The sequence below is a fragment of the Mus pahari genome, chromosome 7, assembly GCF_900095145.1.
Source record: "Mus pahari chromosome 7, PAHARI_EIJ_v1.1, whole genome shotgun sequence".
NCBI lineage: Eukaryota > Metazoa > Chordata > Mammalia > Rodentia > Muridae > Mus > Mus pahari.
The window spans coordinates 65,394,367-65,407,453 of NC_034596.1; the positions used below are offsets into that span (position 1 = coordinate 65,394,367).

The 13,087-nt window shown below is 44.2% G+C and overlaps 2 protein-coding genes across 3 annotated transcripts in view; one reads left to right on the forward strand and one right to left on the reverse strand.

The window, feature by feature from the left end:
- Positions 1–5,025, reverse strand: part of Map4k5 (mitogen-activated protein kinase kinase kinase kinase 5) — an 85,004-nt gene extending 79,979 nt beyond the window's left edge. The window contains exon 1 of one of the 2 annotated variants that reach the window (XM_021202107.1): positions 4,512–5,025. In XM_021202107.1, coding sequence (XP_021057766.1) covers positions 4,512–4,619 — 108 coding nt within the window. In that variant the 5' untranslated portion in view covers positions 4,620–5,025. The remainder of the gene's footprint in view (positions 1–4,511) is intronic. The other variant, XM_029540938.1, reaches the window with a different exon arrangement.
- Atl1 (atlastin GTPase 1) overlaps positions 4,898–13,087 on the forward strand; it is a 73,868-nt gene continuing 65,678 nt past the window's right edge. Inside the window, exon 1 of the mRNA XM_021202110.2 lies at positions 4,898–5,216. The gene's annotated coding sequence lies outside the window, so the exon portion shown is untranslated. The remainder of the gene's footprint in view (positions 5,217–13,087) is intronic.

Here is a 13,087-nt window from a genome sequence, read left to right on the forward strand (position 1 = left end):
GTAATGGTCTCTATAGTCCAACCATTCTATATTATTTACCCTTAACCAATGAAACCTTCCTCCTAAAATACTTCTTCAGACTAAAGAAAAAACCCACACATTTCTTCATGCCAACGTACAAGATCTGCTATCTTGGTTTTTCCTGACCCCATTACCTGCTCTTCTTATTGCAAGAGGCCTGGAAGGAAGATGCATGCCCTTTAAGACTCGTCAAGGCTTTTTGCCAGTGCCAGTCCCTAGGTCCCTAGATGCTTGCACATACTAGAAAAAAACAATTCTAGCTACTGCTTCATCTTTGGTTAATCTTCCCTAGTTGACCCTCAAGCCCCCATCCCCTAATAAGGACAGAGTTGAGTATTTCTTCCATATTCGTTATGGCACTTACCAAATTATGACTGCATGGCTGTTTTCCTGCCTAGATTCCATGCTCCTCTCTGACACTGTGCTTTCTTTCTGAGGCCTGTATTAGACCCCAGCACAGAGGCAGCACTCACTATCAATCACTATGTACTGAGCTGTTTCTTCACCATTCCGTCTTAGCAAATGTTTCAAAGTGACTGAAGCCATTCCAGAATTCTGACTGTTGGCTTGAGGGAGAGAAAAGGGGGCCTTGAATAAAAGAGGGATTCATTACAGCAGATCTGACTCATCCAGCTTCCAGAAGAGCACACAGAAATGGTAAGGCTTATATATATGGCAAAGCTTTCTATGCAAATTATGTCATTTATAATGGCAAAAGAATCTTAAAAATTGGAAATAACTAATGTGAAACTTAAGAGATTCATTCAATGGCTCCTTTTAAAAACAGTAATTTTTGTTGGTCACTGTAGCATGTGCTACATGGAGCACTGGCTGGCATCTGAAACAATGTAAGTTATTTCAGAAACAGATTCTTTTAAAAACATCTAGGAAAAGGCCTAAAAAACTACATTAGTAGCAGTATTTATTACATCTGGGCAATTTACTACCACTAATATCATTAAGCAAATATTTCCTAGGCATTGATCTGCTTGCTGTAATACAGTTGTAGGTTGTTGTCCTGGAACTAAACATGTCACAATCAAGGATAATCAAAGAGTTAAAAAGTCTAAAAGAAGTACATGGGTCCCCTACTCTAGATTTGTATCCTATGAAAGGTGAAGAGATCTTAGGATTTCTCTGGACACTAGCCTGGAAGCAGTTTTGGTACAAAATGGCAGAGGCAGGCACTCACCCTGCTGCTTGTGAACCATGGTACTGACTGGAAGCTACTCTGTGGACAGGAGGTGGGGGAGCCACTATCCAGATCTCTCCTTCCTTTAGCAAGTGTCAAATCTTACAAACAGGATCTGCCTAGCTGGGGCTTAATCCTTCCTCCATCCACCACACTCTCTTCTTTCGTGTCTGTCTCCCATCCATCTCCCCTCCACCACCTCCTGCTCTGCTCTCAATTACAGGGCACATCTTTACATTCCTCTCCTTATTTAAGATGGAGTCTGCACCTCTTGGGAAACAAAGGAGGTCCCTAGAAGACCTGTGTGTTTATAGAGTGTAAAAATTACAAAGAATCTCAAGGCAAGGGTCTTTTTAAAGTTACTACTTCATAATATAGCTCAGGCATAAAAACAAACTGGAATGGGTAAGAGATGAAGAGATGACATTATTTCTCACTAATTAGTTTACTAGTGTGCATCACTGATGGAAAACACTTCTAAAGTGCCCCAGGATTTTCAGTTTCTTAAAAATACAGTTTCTTAAAAATACAATCAATCTGCTTTAAAAAAAAAAAAAATCCAAAGTCTCATGTCTAGGCATATTAAGGAGTAAGTATAAATTCACAAAATTCCACAGGACTTAGATCACTGATAATAAATATGCTATGAAACAGCTTTTCAGAAATGTTTTCCCAGAGAACTCAAGTTATTGAAATGTGTAATAAAGAGAGACATGTGGCTATCGTTAAAGCAAAAACAGTGCAGGAATACACAAGGAATTAAATACAAGCACTGTTGTGGTGTCAAAATTAAGTGCTCAGACAGTATCACCTAGAGCCCTTGATCACTTTGTCAACCTCTTAGGAATCATCTACCCCATGTCCTGCCTAATTCCAGATTAAGATACAACAAAATGGGGTGGGATGGTATAAAACCCCTGTCTCTGTGGAGTATTTATATTATTGGTCAACACAGACAAGTGAAAAAGCAAGTAATAAACACTGTGCTAAACAGCAGAAAGTATAATGATGGTCAGGTTTGTCTAAAGGGAAGGAGGAAGCAAGACGCTCACTGTCTGGGAAAAGATACTGAGCAGAGGAAGTAGCAAGAACAAAGATTCCAAAGTGAGAAGATGCTTATTGTTGTTTAGGGAAAGCCTGCAGGCCAGTGTGGTAAGAGCCAAAGGGAGAGGGAGAATGGTGGGTGAGATCAGGGGTCAGGGTGAGGGGCTGGGGCTTACTAGAACCAAGAAATGTTTTCCTAGACAGCAGTGGTGGCAACAGGTGGAGGATGGGGGAGGGAGGTGATCCCCAGGAATTAGAACACACCAAACAGAAGAAAGGTACATGAGTGTGAGTGTCTAAAGGGTGCGTGGGACTCAGAGGCTGGCCTCACCCTCAAGGAGTACACATGATAATGTGAGCTTGATTGAGAAAGGTGGGAGGCCCAGGTGGGGTAGGAAGCTTTCCGCCTCTGATGTCTGTTGAGCTGTAGAAGTGAGCAGCAGGACCAGGAAGCAGGCAGCAGGCAGCAGACCGGCAGCTGTCCTTTTAATGTAAACATTGCTTTCCTAAGGAAGGATGCAGTCCTTCCAGAGAGCTGCTCTGTAAAGAAAACCAACCATGGGGGTCTTAGCAAGATCCTTGTGTGGGGAATATTTCCTTTAAATTTTCTGTAGCAGGGGAAGGGGGTGGGGTGGAGCAAGAGCTGGAATTTAGAGTATTGTAGAATTATTATCAATGGAACTGTCTAACTTACAGTGATCATAGGACAAAGATGATTTAAAATGGGACCAAGAAAGCAAACAGGAGTTTCTGTTTTTTAAAGAGCAAGCAGTTCCTAAAATGGGTAATGAGCAAATAGACAAGTTTGTGCTAACTACCACTAATTTTCCATAAGGAAGGGGATTCCATGATAACTGTGCACTTTGCATCAGAGGTACCTAAGACCAGAGTCAGGACCTTGCTCAGTGCTGCAAGGCTCGGTTGCTAGAACAGTGTCTGGTTGGGCCCAAGTGCCTGATCTTCAGGGGTAAGAGGCCTACCCAGAGCCCTCAGCTCCGAATCAAGCACACCAAGGTACTACCAGCAGAAAATTACTCAAAAACGAGCAGAGAAAAGAGATGTTCTCCTTGCAGCGTACCTGTGCAAGTCAACATACCTCAGTGGGGTCAAGCGATTACTCATGAAACAGCCATCAGGGCTCTATGCAGATTGCTGTTTGGAACATACTGATATATAGGTCAAAATATCAAGCTGTTGCAAAAGGAAAATAAGCTTTTTCTTAATACTCATAAGGAACTGCACTAACTCTGCCCCTTTGGAACAAAGAACAAACGCCATGAGGGAATATTGGACAGTTTTTTCCTCTGAACCCTTCAAAAACTTAGCTGACTTAAGGTTTGCTTTGCTATGGCATTTTTTTGTTGTTGTTGTTTTGTTTTGTAATGGCAGATTACACATTTATTATTATTTGTCTTAATATAAGAGACCAGTAAAAAGGATAGCAGTAATTATCCACTCATGATTATAAATCCCATAGAGAGAATTACTTTAGTAGGAAAACCCCATAAGTTATATTCATTATTATCAACCAGATACAAAATGCCCAAACTTCTGCCAGGTGACAAAGGTCTTCCTCTAAATATGTTTAAATTTAATTACGCTTTGTTTATTTCCTGGCATTGTGTGAGTGTGTATGTGTCGGGGATCCGTGCTTCCACCAAGAGAATCCGGGGACCGTTCTGGGGTCCTAAGGCTTGGCTCTAAGGGCCTTTAACATCCTGAGCCATCTCAACGGTCCCCAAAGACATCTTCCTACAGGCCGTCATGTTTATACACAAATCCATTTACTCCAGAACCAGGTTACTTACAGTTGACCATTTAGAGCCCGGTTCCACAGAGATTTTTCAAGGCAAGTTCACCCAAACCAATAATACAGGACGCAAAGGTCTAGATTTACAATACTCTTTCCTATCTACCGCCTTCCGCGAAGCATTTTTTTCCCCCCACATTAACACCAGACCATCCTCCGGAGTAACTTCAATACCAGAAATACGCCTTCAAACCACACACACACACACACACACACACACACACACACACACACACACACACACACACACACACACACACACACAAAAGCTCAGCCGTGGTCTGGAAGGTGCGGTTAAGTCTGCCGGTCGCTAGCATTAGAACCGATGGGGAACCCAGGGTGCTCGGAACGGTGCCGCGGGCTCCGGGCCGCTTCCTGGCCGGACGCCGTGGTCCGGCGCATCCCGGGGGCGCCCCCCGCTCGCAGGCCGGGCCGGGGCCTCACCTTGTACACGTCCCCGTAGGTGCCGCTGCCGACCCTCTGCACCAGCTCGTAGTCGTGCTGCGGGTTCCGCCTCAGGATGTCGGCGGCAGGCCTCAGCGGGGCCTCCATCTTCGCTGCGCCCAGCCCGGGGCTCTGCCCGCGGCAGCCGTATCCCGCTAGCGAGGGCGCGCGGCGCTTCCCAACATGGAGCCTCGGCTCGCAGCCGCGCCTGCACCGGCGAGAACGAGCGCGGGGGGCGTCACGGGGCGCGACCCCGGCAGCCTCCGGGCCTCGTCGGCCCCGCCAGGCCCCGCGCCGGCCGTCCCCGAGAGGTCGTCCGTTCTCGGCCGAGCGCCGCGTCGGAGACCCGCGTCTTCGCCGAGACGGCCGTGCGCACACTCGCCGCCGCCGCCGCCGTACCACGTTCCCCACCCGCGGCTGCGTCACCGGGAGACACGTTCGCGGCCGGCGCGGATCGAGCCCGGCCCTCCCGGAGAGCGCAGGCCGCGGGCCCAGACTGCCGCCCTGAGGCCCGCCGAGTGCACGACACCCTGGACGCCGCCGCGCCCCGCCTCCCAGCGGCTTGCGGGGCGCCCGAGGCGTTCGAGCGGCGTCTGACCCGCCCAGCCTCGGCCGGGATTCGCCCAGCGGCCGGCGGCGGGACTAGAGGAGGAGAGCCCGTGCGCAGGCCTCGGGAGCCCTGCCTTCTGCTTCCACTCGGTCCAGGTAAACTGAGGCCGCCCGGGCGGGAGGTGGGGGAGTGCCGGGTGAACCGAACGCCGGCACGCCCGACTGCACCGTCCTGTTCCACACACTGTGCCCGGTGGTACCAGTTCCGAGGCTGGACCGCACACCTGCAGAACCTGTCTTCCCCCGGGGTTTCCCCCGCGCCAGTTTTGAAAAATCCCAATTCCTACGAAGTTCCTGTGGTCTCTGGGCATCACCGCAATGTTGCAAGCGTTAATGGGAAGGGTTCTAGAGACGCTAAAGCAAAGCTAGGGACTTTATCTGATTCTGCTTCCAACACTTCCAAAGTAGGTGATCTGGGACAAGGCATACTTGACAACATCTCAGTGTCCTTATCTGTAGGTGGGAGAGGATGGGTTTTGCATTTGACATCCGAGAAACGTTTGCAAACCATTTTACAGCATTAAAGAGGATTATAAAATGTAAGAGGCTTTAGGATGTAAGAGACCTAACAATGCACAAAATATTGGGCAGGAGTTGTGAGAAGTGATTTTGTAATTTGAGTTCCAATCTTGTTCTTAAGGTAGAAAAGAAGTTGCCAATTTTATGTATACTGGCAAAGTTACTTCTAGAGTGCTGCAGAGATTTTCAGCAGGAAAAGCAGATTAAGGCCTGGAAAGATGGTCCAGTGGTTAGCAACACTGCCTGCTCCTCAGAGGTTGATTCCCAGCACCTTCCCTGGCAGCCACATTAACTCCAAGTAGGGATCCAGAGTGGGTTGGGGGAGGTCCTATGCCCTCTTCTGGCCTATGTAGGCACCAGGTATGCATATGGTGCACAGACATACATGCAGGCAAAACAAAATTAAATAAAAATGTAAGAAAAATTGGAAAAACTAGAAATAAATGACAACAACAAATTTCAGATGACACATGACTCCAGACACACTCTAATTCTGTTTTGAGAAATAACTTCTTATAGCTAATAAATGAAGAAATTAAATTAACACCTTAACGGAACAGAGACTGTATGCATTTTCTCGTGTTCCACACACAAAGAGCACTTATTTAGGGAACATAAGTAAGCCCAGACTTACAAGCTCCAGGGACAAAGCTTGTGTGTGTGCTGCATTGAAAAAAAAAAATGGTTGAAGAACAGTTCCTTCTTTCAAATCTTCTTGGCACTTGTTTTGGTGGGCACATATTTTTGGCTTCGATGACTCAAAATCTCTTCAACTGTTCTATTGGTATCTTAGTACTTGTTTACTGTCATGGATTTACCGTGGTCGTGTAGTCAAACCCACCCTTACCCACTCTGCCATTAGGCCGTTGTGGGAGATTCATGGCTTAGAGGCCCTCCACCACACTGGCCGCAGGATAGTCAACTTGGAAGGCCAGTACTGTATGAGGGGAGAGCAGTCTTCCAAGTTTAGAGTCAAAAAGGGAACGTTGATCCTTTGTCTAGTGTGAGATGTATTTGTTCTTATTTATACCTGCATTATCCCGTAGAGAGTTTGAGGCAGCTCACACAAAACACTTATTTTTACACAAGATAAAAATAAAGGAGAGGAAACTGTATCAGATTTGAAAGGGGGGAAGCAGGAAACCAGAACAATGCAACCAGAGAGAGAGAGAGAGAGAGAGAGAGAGAGAGACCAAAGAAGAGAGAGAAAGAGTGAGAGTGGGGTTTCTTTGTTTGTTTGCTTTTGAGAGGAAGATAAACAAATTGATCAGGAGAGGCATATCTATCTTTTCCTGATGCTAAGACCTCAGAGACATTTCTCTTGTGAGCCTTCATGGGGTGGAAACCTGAGTACCCAGTGTGAGACAGAGGTAAATACCCTCTGACAACCCTCCAAGTGTATCGTTGTAGGAACATACTGTTTAAGAGGAATTAGGTAATAAAAAGTTTGAGGTCACAAGTGAAGATAATTTATGTTGCCAGTAATGGCAGATCCATATGCTCTGACCATCAGCCAAAGAATGGACAGCCTGGAGAGACAGGAGTCTGTGTGCTGGTGGGAAACAGTGTCTGCTACAGTCATCATTTTCCTTGGGCCACAGATGATGCAAACAGGAAGACATTTGCTTTACACTAACTTCAAAGGAATTTTTAGATTTTTTTTTCAGAACTAGCTGAGTTAATTTTAACAAGGTCAGTGACGTCAGTTAGTTGGAAAAGAAATTCAAATTCAATTTACTTATAAACTGAGTAGGCTTAATTTGTATCTTAAACAATTAAGCATGTAATTTCCAGGTTGAAAGTTACATAATAGTCAGTGTAGCTAATGTTGAAAGAGCTCTTACAATTGCTCAGTTTTATAATGACAAGATATGGAATAAAAAGAAACATGACTTCTAATAGGTATTTCATTCAAAACATGCATATATACACACACACATACACAACAATACACAATAAATGTTTTTCAGCTTTTAAAAATATAATTTTGATACAATTTATTTATTGGGGGTCAGTGCTAATGCGATGGTGTATGTGCATGCACGCCTGTGCATGTGTGCGTGCGTGTGTGTGTGCGTGTGTCTTAGAGGACAGCTGTGGAAGTCAACTCTGACTTCCCAGTATGTAGATCAAGCTCCGGCCATCAGGCGGAGGCAGCAGCCTTTATAGGCTGTGCCATCTCACCGGCCATATTTTCCAGCTTTTTGCTATTTTCCATATAACAAACCATAGTGGTTTACTGTAGGTTTGTTATGCTTTTCCCCTCTCTTTTAATATTCTTCACTAAAGGGCTAGTTGTGATTGGTGATCTCTACAGTCAGCTTTAATTTTAGCTAAGACTAAATGACAACAAAAATAAAGGCCATAGAGTTTTTTATGTTTTATGTAGTCTAGGTTCAAAATTTATTATCCAAGCAAAACCTATCTAGTTGAAATCCTAAAATTAGGCTGCTAAATATGGAGGCACATGCATTTAATCCCTGCACTTGGGAAGCAGAGGCAAGGGCTGTACAACTGCAAAGGTCACACGTTGTAAACTGAATAATTCCAAGATCTCTGTCAGTTAAGAAAGGTACAGGCACTGAAGGTAATGGCCTGGGGTCCTGTGTCAGGGACCTGCTTTGGTCATTTTGAGCAGATAGAGTAAGGATGGAAGTCTTGAATATGAGTTGAATTTTCAGCATGGCCCAGATGGAAAAGCTATAGCCTGGGCTTGGATGAAAGAGTTCATAAACTTGAAGATGCTATAAAATCTTGCCAAATACTTGGCTAGAACTGAGATATGTGTTGACTTTAGTATATGCCCTTCCACTTGGGTTACTTGAAGCTGGTACATAATAATGGCAGTCTCACTTTTTAAAATTTCTGTTTTAAAATGCCATGTCTAAGGAAAGTTATAAAATAAAGGATTTAATTTGGCGTTATAGTTTTAGAAGGTCAATGTCCATGATGGTGGCATGAAGGAACAGCTGAGAGCTCACATCTTGATCTACAACAATCAGGCAGAGAGAATCACGAGTCCTTTGAAACATCAAAGTCCACATTCTAGTGGCACACCTTCTCCAACAGGGCCATACCTCCTAATCCTTCCCAAGCAGCTTCACTAACTGGGGACAAAGTGGTAACATATATGGACTTGTGGGGGGGGGGCATGTATTTTCATTCAAACCACTACAATGGCTTACAATCACTACATGAAAGTGCCAGAATTTCCCTCATACATTGTAAAGGAAAGACTCTTTAAGTTCAGGAAAATGGAAGTGTTGGGCTTTTGTAGATATAAAGTGTATTTCCAAATGCTGAGGTATAGAAGGTTGTATTCATAGGTAGATCTAATCACTAGTGTTTGGCTCATGAGGGCTCTGACCTAAGCGATGGCTTGATTCATTGGCAGGGTCAAAATCTGAATGAACGTTTGGGTATGTGGGAAACTACAGAAGGTGGGACTTCTTCGGAGGAAACAGGCCACTGGGTACATTCCCTTGAAGGATAGTTTTGTGCCCAACCCCCTACTCTGTTTCTCTTTCCTTCCTGGCTGCTTTCAGGGGAGCAGCTTTGCTTCAGTAGGCCCTTCTGCCATAAACCTTTCCTCACAACACAACCAGAAATTATGAGGCCAGTTGACCACAGCTTATAGCTTCTATATGTTAAGTTTTAAGTTGTTTCTGTGAAGTGTTTTGTCACAGTAGTGGAAGGAAGACTGACATATCCTCTACTGTGTTCATCCTGCACAGTTATGCTCTGTGCACACGTCCTCCAGGAGGGCCTGTAGAATTTATCCAACCAAGACATTGAGTGAAGAAGAACAGAGAGATCCTTTCCAACTTCACTGGTAGCTGTCTTCAGTAGGTTGGAGGTGATGTTGCCACAGAAACACAGGGAGATTCTTGCAGAGGTCAGAAGACATAACTATCAAACAATTACTAACTATAGTTATAGTTGATAAACCCTCAAGAAGAAGTGATATTCAAGGTATTTTGACTATAAGAGATTGGGATGGTGGCCCATTGATCCTCAGATCTATGGAATAAATGAAACCATAGACTACTTAAGTAGCTACCCATAGCTTCTTGATATATGTGAGTGGGAGAATTATAGGAATAGTGAGCAGAAAAGAAGTTAGAATCTATTATAGTATGATAGAGATGCAAAGCATCTAACATCTGGTGGTAAGCCAGTTCTTAGACCTGGAATCCCTTAAATAAGGGGTGGGAGGCAGGTTTCTTTGAGGAAAGATGCTGCCTATAGTTACATTTCCAAAGAGGCCAGTGACCTTTCACCAGGATGAGTATGAACTGAAGAATGTGAGATTCTCAGACTGTCTAGAGGCTAGTAGCCTGCACAGTAGTCCCCGCAGCATCGTTGTCACACACCGGCATCCCAGCAATCTCAGGAGACCCTGCAGGAAGTCAGATGGAGTCCTGGCAAGGATGTTGTTCACGAGAGGTCTAGAAGTAAAGATAAATGCTGAGGCTGTTTTCCCAGTTCCAAAATGTATGTGAGAATGGGCACACTGCACATAGGAAACTTGGAAGAGGCCTGAGAATGTCAGTGGAGGGATGTGAAAGTGGAGGACTGATAGGCCTGGTGTGACCCCCGTGCCTACAGGAGAAAATCAAGTTAAACCTTATCACTCAGGAAATTAGTGTACCTGTTAAAGACCTGAAAGACATTAGTGCAATTGTTAAAAGTCTGAGAGATGGGGCTGGAGGGATGGGTCAGAAGATAAGGATACTTGCTGCTCTTTCAGAGGACCACATTTGTTCAGAGGATCCATGGTGACTCACCATCTCTAACTCCAGTGTTAGAGGACCCAGCACTCACTTCTGACCATTGCAGCCACCATATATGCAGGCAAAATACACATTTTTAAAAAATCAAATCTGAGAGACAGAGGTTAAATAGTGTCTTAATCCATTTTATGTTGTTATAACACCATAGACTGAATTCATATCTCTCGGTTCTGAAGGTTAGACAGTCCAATATCAAGATGCTGGCATCTGATATTGGTATTTTGGTTATATTATCACTTAGGAAAAGGCAGCAGGACAAGAGCTTGCCAATGTGAAATAGGTAGGTGAAGGAAACCCTTCATTAAAGAATGTAAGAGGGCCCAGCTTTTATGACCTAATCATTCCTTAAAGGGGCCATGTTTTGACATGGTTACAATAGGGATTAAGTTTCCAACATATGAACTTTGGTGGACACATTCAAACCATCCCAAATAGATAAATTAGCTTGGAGATGTTTGTGAATTACAAAAATTTTTTTACCATTTTCAGGGAGATACCTTTACAGATAAAGCACTTGCAGAGCAAGTGTGACACCCTTCGTTCAGGTCCCCAGCGCCCATCTGAAAGCCAAGCATGGTGACATCACCTGTATCTCCTGCACTGGAAATGCAGAGACAAGAGGACCTCAGGGACTTTCTGACCAGCCAGTCTAGCTGAAACAGTGAGCCTGGGGTTCAGAGAGAAACCTTGCCTCAAAGAAATAAAAAGATAGAGAAGCACGTGAGGAAGACATTGTCAGTCCCTGGCCTTTGCATGCACACACGAGTGAGCACACATAGGGAAGCTTACTTGTATATGTGCATGCATGTGTAAATCACACACATGCACACACACACACACACACACACACACACACACAAATGTTTATGCCAATTAATTTGTAATACTGCATCTAGGACCTTAACTAGAGCCAATAAAAAGTTTGGTAGTCTGAGCACAGCTGCTGACTTGAAGCCCAAAATGTAGCTTTTTCACAAGGATAATCTGAAGCATTTGCCTTCCTGAGGCTGTGATAGGCTTTTCATGCAGTAACACAGTGTAATTCTAAACTGACCTTTGTTTCCTTGCCATCAAGAAGAACATCATGGCAGTCTATTATTTTGATTCCATTATAGAATTAGAACTGGGGACTAGGAAGTAGCTACTTGCCATACCCACTCTAGTAGTGACTCACAACAGGTCTGAAAACCTGGAGGAGTCCTGAGAAAAGAGTCTCAAGGAGACTCAGCCTCCTGGAGTCCTGAAATTTCCAATAATCTATACACACGAACCCTATCCACATGTTAGTATGGTGTATGGTCTCTTTCAGTATTATTAATGCCTTTAAAGATTGAATTTTTACCATAGGTGAAGTTTCCACCAATGTTCCAAAGTCCTAAAAAATTCCTTAAAGCCAGGAGCTCAGAATTCAGTGAAAAGGTTACCTATTCATTAACATTCTAATTCACTTCTAGTATAGACTGGTGAAACTGATTAAGCATCACAAAGAACAGAGCCAAGCTCAGGGCAAAGCTTAATGTAGTATACTTTTGGAATCTTCATTTCTTCTAAGTTCATATGCAAGTATTTACCAAGGCCAGGAAATGGGGGGGGGGGATATTGCATTATTCATGAGAAGGTCTGCTAGAGCAGAACCCCCCAAAACAGGTTTTTCTGCTAGGCCCAAAGGAACAGCATAATCGGATAACAATTAACACCTGGCTTCCTCCTCAAGCTGCCTGGTCCCACCCCCTGGTCTTTTTGTGTATTGAATCCTTTGTCTTGTGTCATTGTAACTATGGATGTATCCTGCCCTGTTTTTCTTGTTTGTTCTGTATTTAAAATGTGATGGTTCATTTTAATCAATTCATTCAGTTTCTCTCTCTCTCTCTCTCTCTCTCTCTCTCTCTCTCTCTCTCTCTCTCTCTCTCTCTCGGACTGTTTGCCACTCATTTGCCAAATCCTCGCTCACCTGCAACCAAGAGACCCCCGTTCCACGCAGATCGAGGACCCAAGTGAGGTCTGTCTGCGGCAGGTACTAGCCTACATACTTTAGAAAGGCTATTCAGGCAGATGTGATCTCATATAGTGATGGATATTAGGAACTTAAGACAGGACATCCATGAGCCCAGGACTTTGGGACCACACTGAGCAAAGTGTTTTAACCCATTCCTTAAAACTAAATTGTCCTTGTACTAGAGGATGAAACATAAATCCATGTGGTACTAACACCTTATTGAAATCTCTCCATCTCAGAGGATGAGTTGATGTGCTTAGCTGTCCTGTTTGAATTCTGAAGACAGTGTTCTACATTCACTGTTCTTTGATCTTTTCCCTCATACCACATGACTAGCAGTTTTCATGGGACTTTGAACAAATAACATGACTGATGATCCATGCTATCACATTTGGTGTCTTGATTCTTGGGTTTTAGGACTCAGCAGACCTGATAGCAAACACAAGTATTATACAGAGTCTCTTGTAAACCCAAAATGAAAATCACAGCACTAGGTGTCCTACCTAGAATTTTGGAATATGAGCATGCCCTATCTGTGATGTCTACACTCCTGAAAGCCAACTCTCGGCTTGCTACCAGGCATTGGCACATATCTAACATCAGACTATGGGATATTAAGTGACAATGTGACATAAACTGGTCTTTAGGAACTGTGTGTG